Source organism: Myotis yumanensis, unplaced genomic scaffold (genome assembly GCF_028538775.1).
Source record: "Myotis yumanensis isolate MYYU_CA2020_CCGP unplaced genomic scaffold, mMyoYum1.0.hap1 SCAF_4, whole genome shotgun sequence".
NCBI classification, from domain to species: domain Eukaryota; kingdom Metazoa; phylum Chordata; class Mammalia; order Chiroptera; family Vespertilionidae; genus Myotis; species Myotis yumanensis.
The window spans coordinates 34,874,748-34,896,374 of record NW_027223755.1 but is presented as its reverse complement, the minus strand read 5'-3'; the positions used below and the strand labels follow the sequence as shown (position 1 = coordinate 34,896,374).

Sequence of the window (21,627 nt, the reverse complement as noted above, 5' to 3'; positions counted from 1 at the left end):
AATAATAATAATAATAATAAACCACATATACTCATTATCATTTCAAAATTATGGTAGTCACTGCACCTGACTCTAGATCTTGATCTGATGTGCTAATAATGCATCACATATATCAAAATTTTGAAAATAGTCTAAGTGGCTATTTCAATATGACTGATTTCCCTTATCATCCTACTGCATATTTTATTTTATGCATTTTAAAACATTATTCTCAAAAGTGGTCCACAGGCTTCACCACACTCCCAATGCAATCCATGGTTTTAAAACAAACAGGCAAGCAGTGGAGGGCCCAGGAAGTCTTGCCAATGTCACACAACTAGTTAGTAACAGAAGTGTGACCAGAAACCAGATCCTCTGGTCACACTTCAGGGCTCCTTTCATTATATTTCATGGCTTTACTGACCCTTGCAAAGAAAAAATGTGGAGGATCCCCCAAAGAAAGAGCATGTAATGTAAGCATGTTCCAGGCACTGTTTAAAGAGCTGGGCTCTTAAATCCATCATCCCTTCCCTTCTTACACTCACTCACTCACTCATAGTGATTGGTACGTGTAGAAAAGAATTTATACGCAATGGAACATATAACACAAAAGACTGATAAAATTTTTAGAATACCTATTGAACCTTATTCAAAGAAAGCTATTCGGTAGAATCCTCAGTCTCCACAAACTTTCTGTGTTATCTATAAGGTGGCATTCAGATGACTCAGTGTGTTCATCAATAGCTTACTTGCAACAATAGGGAGATATGGCCATTTATCGTTGTTAACTTATAAGCCTGCCAAGTACTAGATGAGGGAGGGGAATAAAAACAGACTCAAAAAAAGCTAGTGTCACCCAAGGTCACAACAAGGAGGTTCAATCTTATTTCGCACACACAAATCAGATCAATTGAAAATGGAAATGCATAATACATTAGACAAACAGTTCCAAAGCTTGATAAAAAGCAGACCTTGGAATGTGCATGAATAGCAATTTGCATTTAGTAATGTTTCATATGTGAACATTAAATGTGTTGAAGGGAAAAAGCAAGTAAAAGTCATTCAACTGTTTTCTTGAAATATTGGTAACAGTACAGTAAAAGTTCAGAGCAGTCATAAAACTCCAGGAGTTATTTGCCCGAATAACAATAGCTTTTATCCTATATCTGCTTCCTACTTCCCTCCATTTCCCAAGTTCCATAGGAAGGATTTCTATTCTTTTAGAAGATTTTCATCCTAAAGCACATGCAATGTTCATTCCAAACTTGAATCTGGCGATGATGTACCCTCCTATCATTTTCTTTTTCTTCTTCTTCTTCTTTTTTTTTTTTGCTAGAGAAAATATGGAACACCAGACTGCCAATCTAGCAATAATGTACCATGCAATATGAGAGTCACAAACTTGGAAGGAACCTCAAGTAGACATATGAGCGACTTGGCATTTATGTATCAAGATTCATAAACATGTTCACGTCACTTTGGCCTAGAAATCTCTATTCTGGGAATTAATCCTAAGGAAATAGTTCCAAAAGACAGAAAAAGCTATATGCATGAATATGCTCACTGGGGAGTGCTTTCATTCAATAAACCTTTATTAAGTGTCTATTATGTGCCAGGCACTATGCTGGCACAGAGTCTCTGCCTCAAGACATTCACAATCAGCTGGGAATTCAGACAAGTGCACACAGAATTTCAACATGTTGGGATAAATGCTAACAGGCCTGTAGAGAAAGCACTAGAGACGCTGAAAAGTGCTGGAAGAGAAACCTTCTTCATGACATTCTTTTTAAAGACACAGGTCATGTTAAAATATTGTTTTAAATCCCTTTATTATTCTGAGAAAACACTCCTCAATACCATACTATATAATAAAAGCCTACCTAATATGCTAAGTGTCCGGTCGTCCATTCAACCAATTAAAGCATAATATGCTAATGATATACTAAGGCTACTCAACCGCTCGCAATGATGTGCACTGACCACCAGGGGGCAGACAGTCGACGGGTCGACCAGTCGCTATGACATGCACTGACCGCCAGGGGGCAGACGCTCAGACCGGTAGGTTAGCTTGCTGCTGGGGTCCAGCTGATGGGGACTGAGTGAGATGGGCCGGACACGACCTGGAGCCCTCCTGTGGTCCCTCCCTGGCTGGCCAACCTCCATGTCCCTCCCTGGCCCCGATTGTGCACCTGTGGGGTCCCTCGGCCTGGCCTGCACCCTCTCGCAATCCGGGACCCCTCGGGGGATGTCGGGGAGAGCCGGTTTTGGCCGGATCCCGCAGGCCAGGCCAAGGGACCCCACTGGTGCATGAATTAAATAATTAAATAACAAGCAAACATAATTGTCCTTTAATAGCTCTCAGAAGTCTCCGCCTTTCTCTCTACTCCCTGTGGAAGGTGGGGCGGAGCCAGCAATCAGAGTCCTCAGTGGGCACATCCACCAGCTGACTCGGGTCTTCACTTTCTAGTAGACACCAGGGTGTCCCTAATCAAAACGGTTGAGGAACTCTGAATATGTTTTGCTTAAAACACAACACAAACAAACAAAAAGGTATCATTCCTTTGAGAACTTTCTCTTTCAAATAGCCCGGAGCCACTTCAGAAAACTCCTGCTTTAAGATTTCAGAAAGGCCTTTGCTGAACACAGTACAGAATGCGCAATAATAATTTTTTAGTGTATTTAGAAATGGAAAAAATATTCCAGTTTTAGGGGTTATACTGAGAAGCTTTTGAAGAAGTATAGATTAGACATACCCCGTACTATATAGTGAGATATAATCTAAACTAAATTGAGACATGTTGCAAACGACATAGCATGCCTGTATTTACACATGGATTAGAGGAGGTTCTATTCCTACAACATGCACAGCACCCAATACAAGCCAAGACATGCTGCATATCAGGGTGTTGGCCCCATGGAGAGGCCTCTTTCAGTGTGTTCTGTCTTATGTCATGGCTCAAGGCTTTGGCCATACTCCAGAAGTGGGCAGGGGCTTTAGAAGAATTATGAGAGAAGGCCTCACCTGGACTATTTTTCTTTAAAGAGTGCCTAAAGAGTAAAATTGAACCTGAACTAATCAATGAGAAGAAGGCAAAATGAACATTTATGGAGTATCTATATTTGCTAGGCATTGTACTAGGTCCTAAGTTGGCAAAGTCTTTCTGAAAAGGGCCATATGGTACATATTTGGGGTTTGGAAGGCCAGAGTCTCATGTTACAACTCCTGGATTCTGCTACTGTAGCACAAGTAGCCATAGACAACTCCTAGATGCACTGTTGTGGCTGGTTTCTACTAAAGCTTTATGTACAAAAACAGGTGGCATGCTAGAACTGGCCTGTTGGCTGCAGTATGTCTACCCCTGACCTAAGGGCTTCACAAGGTATCTTACTTAAGGCACAAAAAAGGTACGCTGGTTATTTTTCCTACTTAAAGATGGAAAAACAAGTATCAGAAGTAAGGGGACCTGCCGTGGTCACCTGTCTCATTTGCTTCAGAGCCAGGATTCCAGTCACAGTTTTCCTAAATCCAAAATCTGAACTCTTTCTACTAAATGAACTGAATACACATTGTTGACTACAGATGACAAAGAGAAGTCAACTTGAGCGAAAGAAAAAAGTCTAAATCCTTCGTCTTATTTAAATCTACACCTATCTATGATAAAATAGGGAAGACAGCAAAAATGCTGGTAAACAGGGTTACAGGTAAACCACTCCTCCCAAAAGCTTTGGAATATTCAGTACTGAACTCATCCATACCATAAGGGAAAGGGAACCAAATTCTGTATTGCAAAGTGTCAGATTATGGCAAAACTATCATGTGATCACTCTCCTAGAATGCCAATACTCCCTGAGAGGATTTGGCAAAACAACCCACTAACATTCATATATTCAGCAATTCATTCTTTCCATGCCCAGAGAGCACACTATATAAAAGCTTAATAAAGGATGTGGCACCCTGGACAGTGTGGCTCAGTTGGCTGAGCATCATCCCATGCACTGAGAGGTCGCCAGTTCGATTCCCAGTCAGGGCACATACCTTGTTATGGGCTAGATGCCCAGTGGGGGGCCTACAGGAGGCAACCGATCAATGTGACCCTCTCAGATACATATTTCTCTCTCTCCCTCTTCCTTCTTCTCTCTTTAAAATCAATAATGAAAACATTTTAAAATAAAAATAAAGGATGTGGCACTTGTCCTTCAGGAACTTTAGCAGAATTGGAGGCAACACATAGACAACTAATTACCCTCTGATCTGAAATGCCACTTGACTATGAAAAGAAACTACAGGGGTAATGGGTAGAGTTCAGTGCCTGAAACTCAAGGGAGAATAAGCAATAAATACATGTGTGAACCTTATTCCCCTTGAGAGATCAAAGGTTTATTTTCACCAGCGTTGTCCTCATTTGGAACCTGAATGCCAGGTTCCAAGTTCATCCAGGTTCCAAGTTGTTTGCCAGCTTGAAACTTTGGTACCTAAACATTAATTTCCTCATCTTACAATAAGGGGGTTCAACTAGATGTTTCTGAAAGTCTCTTCCAAGTTAAGCCTTCTAGGAATCAGTTTTTAACCCATGATTTTGTATGCCCGATGTTCAAAAACAATATTCTGAATGAAACTTAGATGCCCACATATGTTAATATATAACATAGGGTATTTTTTTTAATGCTTAGAATAATAAGAAGTTTCAACTATTAAAACCAGCTCCCTTAAAAAGCAGAAAGTATCACTTAGAGAGCTGCACATTACTTATGAAAATTAAATGATGATTTTTCCCAAAGGACACCAGGGAAAGGAAGATGTGGAGCAGATGGATTCATTGTTCCCCAATGGAGAAAAAAATATTTCTACACCTTGCAAAAATATATTAATTGGCCCGCCATCTGGCAAACCTGCTCATATACATAAGGGATAAAGTTTAGATCTTGAGGTTTAACATTTAAACCCGTGGGGAGATGGTAATTGGAATCTCTCTAAGTTAGCAATAGTATTTTTAAAGGGAACCTTTCAAGAGTGATTTGAATACAGGTGGAGAAAAACAAGGCCTAGAGTGTGAGACCATCCAAGGCGACATCGCTAGTGCCAACGGCCTCGCCCTCAATGCTAACCAGTGAGCTGGCTGTGGCCACTCCCATGGCAGGTGAGGTCATGCATTGGTTCAGTGGCTCTCAGAGCACAGGTGTGAATGCTTCCCCACAACTTTACAGGTAAACGTCCTATAACTTCTTGTATATTACAGATAGTTTTCCAATTTTCTGGAAATTATAGTATTGTAAAGCTAGGTATTTAAAGAATCTCTTTAAGGAAAAAAAAACAGCTCATAAAACAGGAGGTACAATAAAATATGAGTTTTGTGCATAAAGGTACCCAGATAAAAACCTTGGAAGGATAACCCCACATTTTTAATAGTGGTTATGCTTAAGTACTAGACTTTGGGGTGTGTTTTTTCTTTATGGTTGTTATATTTTCTCCATCCTTGAGCATGTTTTAAGGTTAATTTTATTTTAAAAGCGATCTACGTTTCACTGAAATTAAAATATAATAAAAATAGTGGAAAGTCATGATAAATTATTTTTACAAAGTGCCCTGGCCAGTGTTGCTCCGTGATTAGAGTGCTGACCCACGCAGCCAAAGGGTCTTGGGTTTGATTTCCAGTTAAGGGCACATACCTGCATTGCAGGTTTGATCCCCAGCCCCAGTTGGGGCACATGGGGAGGCAACCAATCCATGTGTCTCTCTCACATCGCTGTTTCTACCTCCCTCCCTCCGACTCTCTCTATAAATCAATAGGAAAAAATCCTTGGGTGAGGATTAACAACAACAACAAATTATTTTATAAAGCAAATAAGGTATCATGCATTTATCTTTTGTAAAACGCATGTTTTGTTCTGTCTTCACTTGCATTTAAAACTCCAAGATTCCTTCCAGCACTCTATATTCATTTTCCAACAACCATAATCTATGTTTTCAACTCTGTCTTCCAAATCTTCCACTTCATGGCCCCGTTTCCTTCACCAATAAACAACTCCAAATTATTTTTAATAATTTTCTGCTAGTCAAATTTGTTGATCTGTTGTCTTATAACTTCTTCACCTATGTAGCATCAAAGGGGCTATTATATATTAATGATGGGCCACACAACTGATGTAGTTTCTGCTTTTATTTCAAATATCTCAGTCTGATGCATTTCCCTGGTACCCACTTGACATTATCAACCATGTAATCAAACTATGTGTTAATCATCTTCCTAATCAAACTGCTTTTTAAAAAGGATGAACTCAGTGTAACAAGGTATCCTAGCTGGGATGCTGGGACAGAAAAAGGACACTAAATAAAAAAAAAAAATCAAATCTTAATGAATATGGAACTAATTTTTTTAAAAAAGGGGGACCAGGAGTGAGCAAAATAAAACATATTATTCTAATCTTATATTAGATTATCAAACAATTAAAAACAACTGAAACTTTTTGAGGTGATACAAACATTCTGTATCTTAATTGTCATGATAGTCATATGACTGTATTTGCCAGAATTCATAAGACTGCACACCTAAAAAGGAAGGTTTTACTGTGTATGTAAATTGTATCTCATTAACTATATTGTATATTTAGAAAATAAAGCAGACCTAGATGCCTGGACTTCCTTTTTCTAACGTGAGTAAACAGAAGTGATAAACCCTCATTAGCAGGAATGTGAAGAAGTCTGGGGCCATGAAAAACACCTCTTGAACATTTAAAAAGCACCTGAAAGGAAGACTTCTTTCACTTTAGCAAGCAGCTCACATGTTGTACCACTAAGAGCTAAGAGATGGCCTGTGAAGGGTCTCTGTAGAGTAGGGAATTCTGAACACAATGCTTGTGCCATTTTGCATATTGTATATTGTGTATACTTGCTTCTCATACAATTGTTTTGTGCATAACAAAGCAATTATTTCTTAGTTCTCTACAATGATTTTCCCAAAGGAAAAGATATATTTAAGTGCCACCAACTCACCCCTTTAAAAACTTAGTTAACATTAACATAACTCAACAGGAATTATTTTATTTTTAAAAGGTAAATAAGGAGCCTGTAAGTAATTCATCTCTAAAATCTCCCAACAGATCTGTTCTGGCAATCACACTACAATGCCATCTAAGATGCAAGAACTGTTAGCCCTTCTACGAAATGACCTGCATGCACTATTACAAGATCAGGGGTTTGAGATGTGTGCATAATATATACCCTCATGTGAAGGCACAGGGTTTTATAATAAACACAGGGAAATCTCAGAAAAAGTGTGTGTGCTGTGGGGTGCTATTCATTCAGCAGGCCTGTAAGATAGCAGCTGTTCAGAGCTCCACTGTAAGTAAAACCTCAATTTTAAAAGCACAAGTCCACTCAAATACTATTATAAACTGTGATGCTTTAAGATGAGAGAATTATAGGAGAAAACATATGCAATTTCCATTAATGGGAAAGAGAATCAGCAGGTGGCAACTTTGAAATGAAGTAAACCCAATTCTATATGTCACCCTCTTCCCTCAGACAGTGGGGGCATTTCTATAGCAAAGGTAAAAATTATCCTTGAATTTCCAGGAGGCTACTGTACTATAAGAATTAAGAGACTAAAATCTTACTTTACAAATATGACTTTTAATAATTAGAATATTGTTGGAGCTCTATTTCCTTTGGAGACAGGATACTAAAGTTTTTGGTTTTTTTAAAATCCAGATTTACCACTTGCTACTAGTGAGATCTGGAGACAATTAATTTCTCTGTGCCTCAGTTTTCCATCTGTATCACAGATACTATAGATAGGAGTAAATGAGGCAACATACACCAAACTGCCTCAATAGATATTGTCCCTCTACCTCCTCCTCTGCTGATACTGGTAGAATTACCGGTTATTACACATTATTGTAATTCTGTCTCTGTTGCTTTCTAAACCTATTAGACTGAGCTACTTGAAGAAAAGGATCATGCATACATATCTTTCTTGCCCAGATGATAATCATAGCTCTGGTCACATAAAAGGTACTTGATAAATATTTGGTACGTAAATGAATAAATGAGATGATTCAATAAATTCCCAGACCTTGTCCACACAAGTCAAACATAGTCAAACTAGGTTATTAGGCTACCAGGTTTCAGAAGGTGATTCAAGTTCCACCACAAGCCACGAAGCAGGAAAAGGGTCACACTGAGGTGTGTAACTCATATATAACCCCTCCAAGGATCTTTAACCAACTTCTCCTGTTTCTGAGATTAAACCCCCAGATCTTGGCTCATGGTTTCTCTACCTTTTGGCCCAGTTTGTAATCATTTGACTCCCCTTCAGTGCCTGTAAGGCAGCCAAAGAAAAGGAATTGGAAGAGGAGCTACCTGGCCTTCAGGACTGGGGGCTATCCCCTCCCAATCCAATCCCTAAGGCATCATAAGAAATGCTACGAAGTGAAGGCAAAACCAAACCAGAGCGAAACAAAACCAAAATCATTGTAGTCCCATAGGCCTTAGCATGGAGTTTAAGAGAGATACACACCTGGAACTTCCCGACAAAATCCATAAATGCTGGGCCATGAATCCCCTCCAAACATGTTAGTTTCTTAGGAAAGAGATTTGAAATCAAACCTGTTAAGTGGCTGAAGGAACAGCTACAAGCCACTGCCTGCTGGACACACCTAAAAGAATGGAAGGTTTGAAAGGCAAAACGTATTTCCTCTGCTCCAGGCTGGGCATGCGGCTCACATGGGAACTAGAAAACTGGCTTAAAATGAGAACTATAATCTTTCTGGAACAATAGGTCATGACGAGCTTCCTTAATGCCAAAATAAGTGTTTAGAAGTGACTTCTGCTAACTGAAAGAAAGAGTAAAGGGCACATATATTTACTCTGGCTTGAACACAACATTTTTGAATATGTCTCTCAGTGCCAAAAGTCAGACCCTTTTCTTCATGGATTTTGAACCTGGCACCCGATCCATGGAATGTTTGCATTTCCTAGGAATGGCATAAAAAAGCTGCTTCATACGCATATCTAACCAGCTCAATTATCATCTGTACTTTTTGACCTCCAAAAGGTTTGCTGTGAGATGGTAGACTGATTGTAAGGTTAATACTCAAAAAGTAAAACAAACCACAATTTCTCTTGTCTAAAGAGTTTCCTTTAAGAAGCCATCAAATGATAACCAATCAATCACAATTGCAAAGAAAACTGAAGTCTCCCTCTCACAAGGGCATCTTGACAATGGCCGTGCTGATCAAATGACATAAAAGACACTAAGATCCAAGAACTGGACTGAGGAGAGCAGCACTCGGATCTTGGGCCTGATTCCTATGGTAAGAAGGCTTTTCAAAACCACTCCTAACTTTTCACCTTAAAAGTCACAGATTTCCAAGACTAGCTTATCTGAAACTGACAGGAGGAAGACATATATTGCAAAAGACTGCCACGGACAAAGTTCACACAGTAAAAATATGGCAACTTTTATTCCTTACTAACTTTGTGGTACAAACACCTAACCCCTGACATCAAATCCTAAAACATACAGGGAATTATAATTCATAAGCGTAAAGCTCATTTTGCAGAATGCATACCAGGAACTAGGACCTAAAGTACCCTGAACTATCCTATACTCTACCTGCCCCCACCACTGGCCACTATGGACATTTGAGATCAAAGATTTTTAAAAATTCCATTGCTAAAGGACCTACCATTTATGAAAAATGTAAATTCATATTCATCCATTCACCCTGCCGAGTCTGGTGAGTGTGCCAATCAGCTACTAGTATTTTGCCACCTGCCTGCCCTTTGGAGTGGATGAGCAGGCATAGGTCAATTTTACAATGGACTAATTTTTGGATTGGCAAATAATTTGTGTTAATTGAATGGGTACAATAATGGAGAATGACAAATGGATAAGACTAACCCTCCAAGATATATATATATATATATATATATATATATATATATATATATATATATTCCCAGTGCTAGGTGCCTAACCTAGGTAATATACTTGGAAGTCTTTGATTCTGTATCAAAAATCTTGAGATAAGCCAAGTGAAAGTAGTATTTTTACAGGAATTATATCGCAAGTTCCAAGATCAACAAACCATTCCAGATCAGACGTAAGAAATAACATTACATAATAGTCACTTAATAGCTATTGTTTTACGGTAACAAAGGTTTCATTTACCATATTTCCTAGAGTGCTTTATTCAGCTGTAGTTTTTCCCATGACAAACATACTTTTTTCCCTTAACCCCTCCACACATCCGTAAAAAGAACACATGTATAATTTAAAGATACCCACCATATAACATTTTAAAAGATATGAAGGTGAAAGGGAGATAGGTGAGTTTTATGCAAGCTACAGATTCAGTGATTTTCTTTAGATTGAGTAGCTAAGAAACCCGGCAGTGACTAGAGAATATTCTAATAGAGAATCCCACGAGAGAAATGCGGTAAGGTCAAAGTCGGGGTCCTGAGACATCAACATGCACTGCAATGTTTAAAATTAGAATAAAGCACAGCAAAGACAGCTTCAGCAACTCCTCATTCATCAGGCAAGATGAGCCTGGTGACTCGCCTCAGATTTCTTCCCTCTGATTCTGTGACCCTAGGAGACGCCAGCAGGTTTCATTAGTTCTTCATTCCCTCCACCCATGTGATTCACTCAGAACCTAAGACATCACCCTCCCAGAGCTACCTGCAATGGGAACTTCCTGTCAGGTTTGAAAGTTCCAGGGACATGGAGCTTGTTCTCACCTGCCAAGAGCTAAAAGCTATTTGAGAACTTCAGAACGCACATGGTGGTGGCCCTACCGTATGTCAAGCTCTGGACTTTGCCCTTACTTTTGCCTGCAACTACAGTTTCCTAAGAGACCCCCACCTCTAACAAATGTAAAACTACAAAATCAGAGGAATGGAGAAAGTCCCAGGATTCTATAATAAAGCAAGCAACGGGGGAACTTAAGATAAGAGATAAACATTAATGATGGTCTACTCTTCTTACCAATCTATTTTACCTTCAAAAGCAGATCAAAGCCTAAATTCCCTCCTTGGGCCTTTTCTCTTTAAAACAAAACAACATGATGCTTCAGTTTGATATTGGCATAATTACCTCCTCTAATAAGCATGTCCAATAGCCATTAGTGTAGCTAAAACTCCCATAGGTCCTCTCATTCTGTTAGTCAGGTTTAAGGTCAACATTTTCAGAATTTACAGCCAAGTTCACAAGGGAGCTTTCCTAATTACCAAGATAGAGAAAAGGAGAATAAAGTGCCAGGACTGCAAGTATTAACAACCACGTGAACTCTTACTTAGAGATCTCTGGTTACACAATGTGCCCCTTATCACAAACACCAAATTTGCTACTCCACAGCCAGGACTTAGGACTTCTACTGCTTGAGAGTGACTTTACTTATAATAAATGATATTAATCACATCCTGTGCCTACTACTTTCATCCAGGTAGCCCCGGGACCATTTTAATATCTTGTCTCAACTACTTAACTTTCAAAGGGATTACTCAGTTACCATGATGTCACTCCCAAATGACTAGGCTGAAGGTAGTAAAGACAGCTCAGACTAAATAGCTTGGTGGGTGCTCACCCACACTGGAGATGGGTGTGTTTGGGGGAAGTGGGGGTTCAGGGCCTCCAGTCTTAATCTCTCTGAGACACCAGCCTATTTCCTTTTCAACCAACACAAGGAAGAATCTCCCAAATTATTCAGGAGTCCTATGCCAAGCTTCCCCTCTAGGGGCCATCTCCTTCTTCACACAGGGGCTCAAATGACTTCTCACTGCCAACACCTGTCAGTTTCAGTCCAGAGGCAGATGGTCTCTATCTTAAGGCTTATGGTTTCCCCTGTTTCAAAAGAATTACTTAGGCTTCTGATACCAGGATAGATGTGTAAAGAGAAGCAAGCAAAGCCATAAGAGCATATAATGTTCCACCTACTCACTGTGAACTCACTGACACGCCTCCCCCACCCCCAACCCGAAGTTTGACAAATTAGAGCAATGAATAGCCCAGGCCTGTCATGGGGCATGTGAGATGTATTTAACAAACTTTTGAAATCTACTTTTTGCACTCTCACCTCTCTCTCTTTTTCTCTCTCCGTCTCTCTATCTATCATTATCTCTCATTCCTCCTCCCTTCCTTTCTGCCTCCCTTGTCCCCACAAAAGACCTACATAGTCAAGGGGCAAAACAAACAATCTGTAATCTCTTGTAAGCTGCACACTAGAGGCTAAAAGCAACACTTTCAAATTGTGCATTTGCCTGCGCGGGTCCTTTGTATCTGAGCTTCAATAGTTCGCGGTGCACAGAGTCTGCGAAGACACCCTGCTCTGGAGTGGGCCGGGACTGTGACACAAGGATTAAAGGGCGAGCCCATGGAAAGTACAGTCCGGGGCATGAAAAAAGGAAAAGGATGAAAGGAACTGCATGAAACAGGCCTGGGCAAAGCAAGGAGTGGGAGCAAATGGGCAGAGACTCGGGGAGGGGCAGAGCCTGCAGGTCAGGCGTGGAGGGGATGAGAGGAGGGGCGGCAAGGGCTGCAGCTTCAGCCACCTGTGGAAGAGGCTGGAGGGGCAGGCAGGGTACGCTGCCCGGGCTGGGGAGGAGACAGAGTGGCGGTGGGTGGAGGCCAGAGAAGCTCAGAGGCAGGGCTTTAGAGAAAGAGAAACTTCAACCGTAAACACATGAGAAAGCAGATACTCATCAGGCTGTGGAAACAATTGGAGCTTCCAGGCAGGAGGTGAGAAGGAAACTGTCATAGCCTATTTGGGCGATGAAGCAAGTGAGCAGCAGTGAGTAAGGGGATATGATTCAGGGAAGAGGGCCGCCCGGCCAGCTGTGAATATGCAGAGGCTGTGGGACACAATGACGTGTCAGCGCTGCATTTAACTACCCACAGAGAGTGGTTACCAGCCACCGTCTCCAATTCCGCACTTCACTCCTGTTTTCTGGCTCGTTACCACCCCACGCCCACCCCAGCGCTGCTGCTGGTGTTCTCGCTGAAGTCATCCTAACTTCCCAGTTGTCAGATAGGGTGCATGTGCTCATCTCCCTGTGGAGTGAGTGTTGACAATTCTCCTCTTGGACTCTTGGTGAGAACACTCTGCTGGCTTCCTTCCTTTCTAAAGGACTCTCCTCCCAGTCGTCTTTCTGTGCCTACCTGCATCTCCGCCCAGTCCTTAAGTGGGGCATCTCTAGTTCTCCCACAGATTAATCTGACGTATGTCTCAGACAGTCCTAATGATGACTCCCAAGTCTATTATTTCTGGTCCAGCCTCCCGGAGTGCCTGGACCGACACATCCAACTGCCTGCCCGGGGCTCTTTCTTTCCTGCCTCAGAGGCTTGAGTATTCTCAGATGCCTGCCCCCAAAATCTTCCCACAGACAGCTCTTTCTCATCCTTCCAGTCTCCCCTTTAATATTACCTCCTCAAAGGCGTTCCCTGACCACATTATCTAAAGGAGCCTCCCACACTGTTAGTTCTCAGCTCTTATTGCCTTCAAATACTGACCACCATTTGGAAACTGACTTACTTAGATGTTTGTTCATTTGTGCAACCCAAGCACTCTGTCTTGTTCATTACTATGTCCTTTGCCCAGCGCCGGGCATTGGTGCTACAGATATTAGCTGAATGAAGGAATCAACACACCATGGTAATCGGCACACAACAGGTGCTCAATAATGTGGATTAACTGTGCTTCTGAGGATGAAAGGGGCCAGTACAAGTTCTTACGGCTTCCCCTCCTATGTATCTATTTACATAGATAGCTGGTTGTTCCATCTCCCTGGTTCCTCAAGTCAAAAATCCCAGGGCCATTGTGAAATCTTTCTTCATCCCTCAGAGCCAATGGCTCATCAACTTCTGTCAATTTTATATCTTTAGTATCTCTCAGAGGCATAATCTCACCATATCCTTTGCTCAGGCCTGCAGAACCCTTTATATAGGCTACAGCAATAACTTATTAACTGGTTTCTAGGTCTCACCCTCCACTACCAGACTTAAGCTCTCAGTGCAGCTAGACATGTCTCTCTCCCAAGGATAAAGGACAAGCTCCCACAAATACCAAGTGTTTCAACTCTCCTCAGCCTCCTTGCCCACCAATCATCTCCTTGTTGCACCGAGAGTAACAATAGTAATAGTTAGAATTTATTGAGAGTTTTTATATGCCAGTCATTGCATTGGGCATTTGATACCTATGAACACATTTTAATCTTTACAACAATCTTATGGGATAAGTAATTTACTTGTCCCTATTTTATAGATGGAGCAACTGAAGTCCAAAGACATTAGCTTACCCATATCATTCAAACCCAGGTGAAGTGGCTTCAGATCAACCCCCTTAACCCTTGTGCTACGTTAAATTACCACCTCAAACTTCACGCATCAGTAAGACTGAATTATGCTTCTGGTTCTTTATGCTCCAGCAATACTGTATAGTCCCTTGAACTTCGTGTTGCCAAGGCCACCATGCCTTTGGACACATTATTTCTTTCACCCCTTTGAAAGGCCCAGTCCTTATCTGATAAATACCAACCTATCCTGTGACCCTGAGGTGTTGCCTGTTCCATGTGGTGTGTCTCCTTGAGACCAAAGTCTGTCTTACCTATTGACCACTCCTATGGTTTATGGGTACCTTGTAAATACGTCTCTGTAGTCTAGTTTGCAAATGATTCATTTGCATATTTTCACTGAAGGCAGCTTTGGGTCACAGTGCCCAGGCACATAATAGATGCTCAAGAAATATGGGTTTATCTGGGCTTTTCATTAAAGGGGTGAGTACAAGTTCACTAAGACTTAACATGTCAGGTCAGGAGAGAAGTCTATTTGCCATACTTTTTAAAGACATATATTCATGAGCAAAACAAAAAGAAAAACTTACAAAACAAACTCTACAGATGTTAGTGAAGGGAAGATGCAGTGTACATAAAAATGCAATGCATTCTGACAACTACAGCAGTTAATTGAAGATCCCTGAATATACCTGCTGTTCATAGCAACTGCTGAGTAATGTGAATTCAGCAAAAAAGAAAAAAAAAAAAGAAAAAAACTTTTATCCCATGGGTTCTCAGAAACATATATTTGGAAACTTGCTCAAAGTTATTTACTAAGTCACACTGCCCATAGGCATGGATAAGGGTTTTACTGATTGAGGTCATTGAGGTTTGAAGGTTATCACTTACGCCCAATGAGAACATGCAGATTTCTGACAATTAAAATAAAAAATCAAGCATCTCCTAGATTCACCAGACTGTACTTTAGCAAAGGTGAACCGCATCGGGAGCAGCAGCATTTAGAAGTCAGTGGTAGCCCTTTCTTTATGGTGTGACATAGAGAGATAATAAGGAAAAGAAGCTCGATCCCTTTCCCACAACATTTTGAATCCAACGGGAAAAGATGTTATAAACATACGTGGTAACATAAATAAAGCAGGCAAACTCATTTCCATTGTAAGATGTGATGGGTTCTTCAAGTGAATGGACTATCACAGACCTATGAAATTTACAGTCTCTAAAGCATGCAATTATTACTTCAGTTTAAAATAATACATTTTGGTTAAAATAATCTATCCATTCAGCCTAGATTTCTGTCCCTCAAAGCAGCAGGTAAATAAATGGTTGCATGGCGACTGCCTTGAGGAAATGAGAGAGGGGGAGAGAAGTGCAAAGCCAGTCATAAAAAAGAAGAAACTGTTTCCAATGGAGCATGTGAGCTTTAGAACAAAAACAGCAAAGTCACCAATGTCTGCCAAGGTCAAGACAGGAAATAATGATGCGAACAATATATCACCTTTGGGACAAAGCACAGGAACCCAGGCTTTACATTCAAGAGTCTAAGCCTGGGAGTAAGTCTGTAGGCATCTTTCCCCAAGAATCCAGGGAGTTATAGGCCCAGGTGGGGCGCTGAGGTGGAAGAGAGACCTTTAAAGTTTTCCTGTGAGAGGACAAGCCAACAAACCAGTGTCATGCTGAACTGGCCAGGCGGAAGCGATGGAGCAAACCAAAGGTCTTCCATGATGGCAATTCCTTCCAAACACAGATTTAAGGAAAGAGTCTGAACCCCTTCAAGCTCTCTTTTCTAAGGTAAGTGGTACACGCATCCTGTCCCTAGAAGCTCTAAGATGCTCATTCAGAGGCTCAAAGCCAGATTACACTCTTTGATAGACACAGACACTGATATTAAAGAAAAGGTTAAGATGAAGCCCTCTAAATTACAATGTTAATCAGAACAAGTCCCTGGGATAAAATATGCAAAATGAATGAGAGTCAGTGCATGTGCAGAAAAGAAGCTAGGCTTGGGCAGGAGAGATATTCCAAGGAAAAACGCACATCCAACTGCGGGCAAGGGCAAGGGGAAGGCATCCTCCCCCGGACACAGGCATGCCCTCCGGGAAGCTGGAGAAGGAAAAGAGACCTTGGGCATGGAAAGGTCCTTTTGAAAGGGCAGCTTTCGGGAATCTGATCAGCCACATCAGGAGCAGGGTTCATGTGGGCCTTGGAGACGACACAGGACTTAGAGCAGTTAAGGGAGGTCACGGAAGGGAAAGAGTCACACTGTAAGCATATGCTCCATGTCCTTAGGGAAGGTCACCGCGCCGGAATTGATCACTGTATCATAAGGGAATGCAACAGCTACACACACTGCCCTGGGGAAGAGGACATCTGCCTGCATCTTTCTGAATCTACATAATAAATATAAAGCAATGCTGGCCTTTGGAGACCAACAATAAGTAGACATACGTTCAGATGATCTTCAGGACACATATTTCCAGACTGTGAATCTTAGAAAGCCCCAGTCACAAACAGGCTGTGACAACCACTACTGTTGGAAGGTAGAGAAGAAAATCCCCTTCCCCCCCAACCCCCACTCTCCCGTTTTGCTGGAAAGAACCCAGGTGACTTTCAAACCCAGGCTCCCTGCCAGCGTGAGCTGTCTGAATTGGAGTGTTCTGGATCGGAGAAATATTTCCCTAAAGCTGAGATAAGACCAGCCTGAGAATTCCTCATGCATTTGACTGTCAATAATACTATCAACAGGTAGGTAGAAGGAAGAAAGGCGCCAACTGCTTTTCAGGTTTACACACACAGGCCGGATGCCAGTGCAGACTTATCTCTGGGAGGACTGGTTGCGGAGAGAGGAGAGCCTGCCTCACAGCCAGGACTACACCACTTACACATACTAAGGGCTCCTGGCAAACGGAAAAGGTAAGAAGTTACAAGGTTTACTGTCTCGAGGAGTAGTGGCCTTGTTCGTGTACAGCGTGATTCTCTTCAACTGACTCGTTATTTGGGGGGGTTGGTGCATGGATGACACAGCTTGAACAAAAATGACCAATCCCAAGAGTGTCCCTGAACATAACTATAATGAGAAGAACATAGTCACCCTGTTTAAAAGGCACCACTTTAGAATCTAACCTGGCTTGTGGTACCAACACTGTTCAAGCTGCATTAGAAGGTAAGTTTGACCTAAGGATCTCTCTCTCTCTTACACACACACAGACGCACGCTTGCATTTGGCTTGATCAATATACCGTATATGCATATGTATAAATAGCATCTATGTGAGATTCCAGATGCTTCTGAAATGTACGAAATACCATGGGGAAATTTAAAAATAAAACAAACAACTAAGTTCTCCAAAGTATTAACTATCTGCATTTATGCTACAAAAGGTCACAGGCATAACCAGACAGAACGAACCGCTTTTTGGTGTGTTCTTTAAACACTGCAGAACAAAGATTATGAAGCTCCAGATCTGATAGCCTGCATCCTGTTGATCCGACTGCACCATTGCTCCCATGCATGTTCACGTGTATGCGCAAGGCAAGTTTTGAAGAAAAACAAAGAGCCTGTATTTACACAACTCAGAGGGTGTGCTCCCCCAAAACCACAATAATGCCCCTTTCTGTGCTAGACACGAATGGGGGGAGAGAGGAGAAACGGCTCCTTTAAGATCACGCTCTCTCAATCCAAGTGTCAGCAACCAACTCCAACCTGCCTTTCACTTATGGCATGAGCTTCATCTTGCTTTTTATGAAGTCTTTTTCCCTCCCACCTATTCTATCAACTATATGTTATCAAATGAAAAGGCCAGCCCCGTATTAAAAAACAACAACACAAAAAGCAAATGGCAAAGTTATACAGACCTGTCTCTTTAAGCAGACAATTCAAAACAGGATAACCTGAACTATCTTTGTATAGTACATGTGCATCTTATAAAGGTCAAATATTTAATAGAAGGGGCACCTGAAAGGCTCTCCAAAGAGAAGCAGAAGCCCTGATGTCTGGGTGGATGAAATGGCCAAACATGATCAGATCAAAGAGATAGACTCAAAGTCTCTTCTCCCCCTTCCCTTTCTCTCCCCACCATTCACAATTCAACCTCATGCCATCCACATTTTCAAAGAACCCCGAGAAGTGCATTCATCAGGATCCCCCCCCCCCGCCCCCAAAATCCACGAGGAGAGAATACCTGAAACAGGCCCCCCTGTGGGCAGGGTATTAACTTTTCAAACTGTCACCCAATAATGCATTCCCTCTCCTGGCCAAGGACCCCCGCGTTTTTACCTTTGTGTTCGCCGCAGCCTGTTCCCACTCCTCAAATGAGGCAAAGTAAAGTTTGAGAGCACAGTCCAAAAATTGGGGTCAGACATATCCATTCCTTTCTTGAATCCGCTGCGGGTTCAAGGCTATAGGATCAAAACGGGGAGGGGAGAGGGGAAGCTCCCCGCGACCTACTCACTCCCTGCAGAGGAGCTTGCTGCGACCTGGGATCTCGGGAACAACTCGGAGCTGTGCCGCCCCAGCCTTTCATGCACACACAGCCATTTCTCCGGGGTTCAGGAAACTTATTTCCTCTCGGGTCTGCCCCCTCCTGGGCAGCCTCGCTGGCTCTGCACAGTAAGTGCAAGAGTTGGGCCCTGCGTTCTGCTCCAAATGCTGTCTGTGTGCGATTCGGTCCAAGGTACTTTGTCATCTCTTTGGCAGATACCATTTGCAGCGCCCGCGGGGGGGTCGGGGAAGACGGCTATTTTAAGTCTTTGGTTCCGGGAGGCTGTTGCTTATCAGGAAACCATTCAACATCCGAACATGCCCAGTGTTGAGTTTCCTTTTGGTATCTTCATACAAGGAAAAGAACTCCCATGGAAAAGGCTCCTCTTTTGCTCCCCCTCCCCCCAAAGAGGAAACTTACAAGCACTTTTACAAAACTGGCCTCCGGCCCCACTTGAGCGGGACACCTTTGTGTGGCCTCCCAGCCTGGCGCTGGGAGGGGGTGGGCTGCGGGGACCCCTCCCCACCCGCGGACACCCCTGGGGGAGCAGAGTGGGGCCTCGTGGGAAAGGGAGCAGCGGGGACCTGGGTGGAAGCCCAGACCAAGGAGCCAGGACACCTGAGCATCTCCGCCTCCGCTGCGCCCCCCGCCCCGAGCCCCAGATGGATCATTCCCCCCAAATAAATAAATAAATCCAGCTGCTCCAGGCGCGGTGAGGTGTGGGCTCCCGCACCTGAAGGCTAATTTGTGATTCACTGCAGAATGGGTCACCATGAACATACTCCAAGGAAGTCAGTCATGACCTGCTGAGACGCTGTTTGTTGGGTAGGAAAACCACGCCGACGAGCTTCCACCCTCACCTCAGTAAACTACATTTATGAGTTTTATGCAGCTGAATTACCACAGTGCACACCTGTTTGGCTTCAGACTGCAAGGACTTATCTAGAAAATGGCCAACCGCCATGATTCAAGACACTGCCTGCATTTATTTAACAAATGCTAGGATTATTTCCCTTCCCAGTGCATTACAGCTTGAATGGAAGGAATGAAGGGGCGGTTGAATAGATGTCACTGTTATTCATTTTGAAGAAGGGCGTGGTATTCAAATAACTCCCCAAACTGACAAAGGTTTGTATAAAAGTCTATAAAGAGAAAAAAAAAAAAAAGGAATTTAAATTAGCTGTCTTAAATCTGGTGTAATATGGCAAGAGATGCTACTTTTTTTTAATTAAGCAAAACTAGCTTGTAAAATGGTTTAGTTTACCCAGTAAGTACTGGGAACAAACTTGCTAATAGCAATAGGAGGATTACAAGAAGGGGTGGGGCAGCTGACAAGGAAGACAGGGTAAACAAAGGGCAGGAGTCCACGTGGGGACTCTGTATCCAATTCTTGTAACCCACAGAAGTATTTCCGCGCCAAGGACTCTAAGGATTTCTGATGATAACTCTTGTATAGGTCTTTCTTATGCATTATCTCCTCAAATGCTTACAGAGCCTCCTCAGATCCTTGAAACCCACAAAGGTAGACAAATAAGGCAATATTTTCTCAATTTCACAAGTGACAAAATACACTTCACCAGATACTTATGGGCTTGGTCCAGTATTTTTGCCCCATACTAAGCCATTTATTCTTAGGAAATGTTTGTAAGTATTTAAAAAGTTATTTTTTAAAGGCTGACAATCTCTGCCTGTTTTCCCTGTTATTATGGGGTCCATGATAGGACCAACCTCGATGAGGTTGACCTACATAAATGAAATGACATACATAAGTCCCTTCCAGCAGTGTCTAAAACACATTTCATGTAAACGTTGGCAATATGCAGAAGCTAAGAGAATACTATGCTGAGAGATGTAAGACTAGAACAAAGGACCCCCCCCCCCCCACCACCACCACCCTCTACTTTTATGTGCTGGTCACAATGAATTACAATTGACTGTTTACTGCTGTCTTCCCTAGTAGTCTGTTAGTTCCTCAAGGGTAAAATCATGTTTTATTGATCTTTGTATTTCCAAAATCTGACAGTTCCTGAGCTATAGAAGCATTTAATGAATGCTCTTTGAATGGAGATGCTTCAGATGCTCAGGTATCTATTCTTTCTCTCAGGATGTCCTGAAATTATCAGTATTAGCAGGTCAGTTGATTTTCTCAAACAATCCTAAATTCTTAAGAAACCCATGAGGATATTTTTAAATTCTAAAGACTTTCTCTGATTGACTCACTTTTATATACATTCTGTAACTGAAAACAGATGTGCTAACATTCCTCAGAAATGTCACATGGCTCTAAGAAATGTCACAACCAAGTCCAATCTAAGGGAAATTCTTTGAATTCCCCCCATCCCTATCCCCAAAGGCAAGCCCAGGGAATCATTTTTGTGCTCACTTTTAGGTATCTGAGTTTAAGAGGAATAATTACATATCAGAAGTTTCCCAGAAAAGAACAATCAAGAAGGAGAAAGGGGACTTGAACGTGTGCTATATGAATTATGGGTTGAAGGAATCTGTGTTGAAGTGAAGAAGAGAAAATTTAGAGAACAAGTGAGAGAGGTCCCTAAATAGTGAAATAACTACTATGTGGAAGAAGCTTTGGATCCAAAGGTGAAAACGGCTGAAACAAGAGAGAGCTTCCTATAAGGTGTCTGAGCAGAGGTAACTTGAAGGAGATGAGGTGGGGGGACTCAAGTTCTGGATGGTTTTAAGACCTGATAATTCTGTACCTCTGAACTCTTGTACTCTTTATGTTCCTTCTAGAAAAGCCCATGCATTTGGGCAGCACCTAAAATGGATAAATCAATGACAGAAAATATTTATTTCTTCTCTTGATTGAATGATGCATATCCTAACCTGTGGTCGGTAGATGTCATTACTATCTCCACTC

General features: G+C 42.0%; 1 protein-coding gene across 5 annotated transcripts in view; it reads right to left on the bottom strand.

The window, feature by feature from the left end:
- The window catches only part of MAST4 (microtubule associated serine/threonine kinase family member 4), a 514,811-nt gene that overhangs the window by 132,578 nt on the left and 360,606 nt on the right, over positions 1-21,627 (bottom strand). For 2 of the 5 annotated variants that reach the window (XM_070412099.1, XM_070412100.1), the window contains exon 1: positions 18,545-18,894. The exons of the other annotated variants lie outside the window; for them this stretch is intronic. In XM_070412099.1, the coding sequence (XP_070268200.1) occupies positions 18,545-18,636 (92 nt within the window). In that variant the 5' untranslated portion in view covers positions 18,637-18,894. Of the gene's footprint in view, positions 1-18,544; positions 18,895-21,627 lie in introns of those variants that run through there. 5 annotated transcript variants of the gene reach the window in all.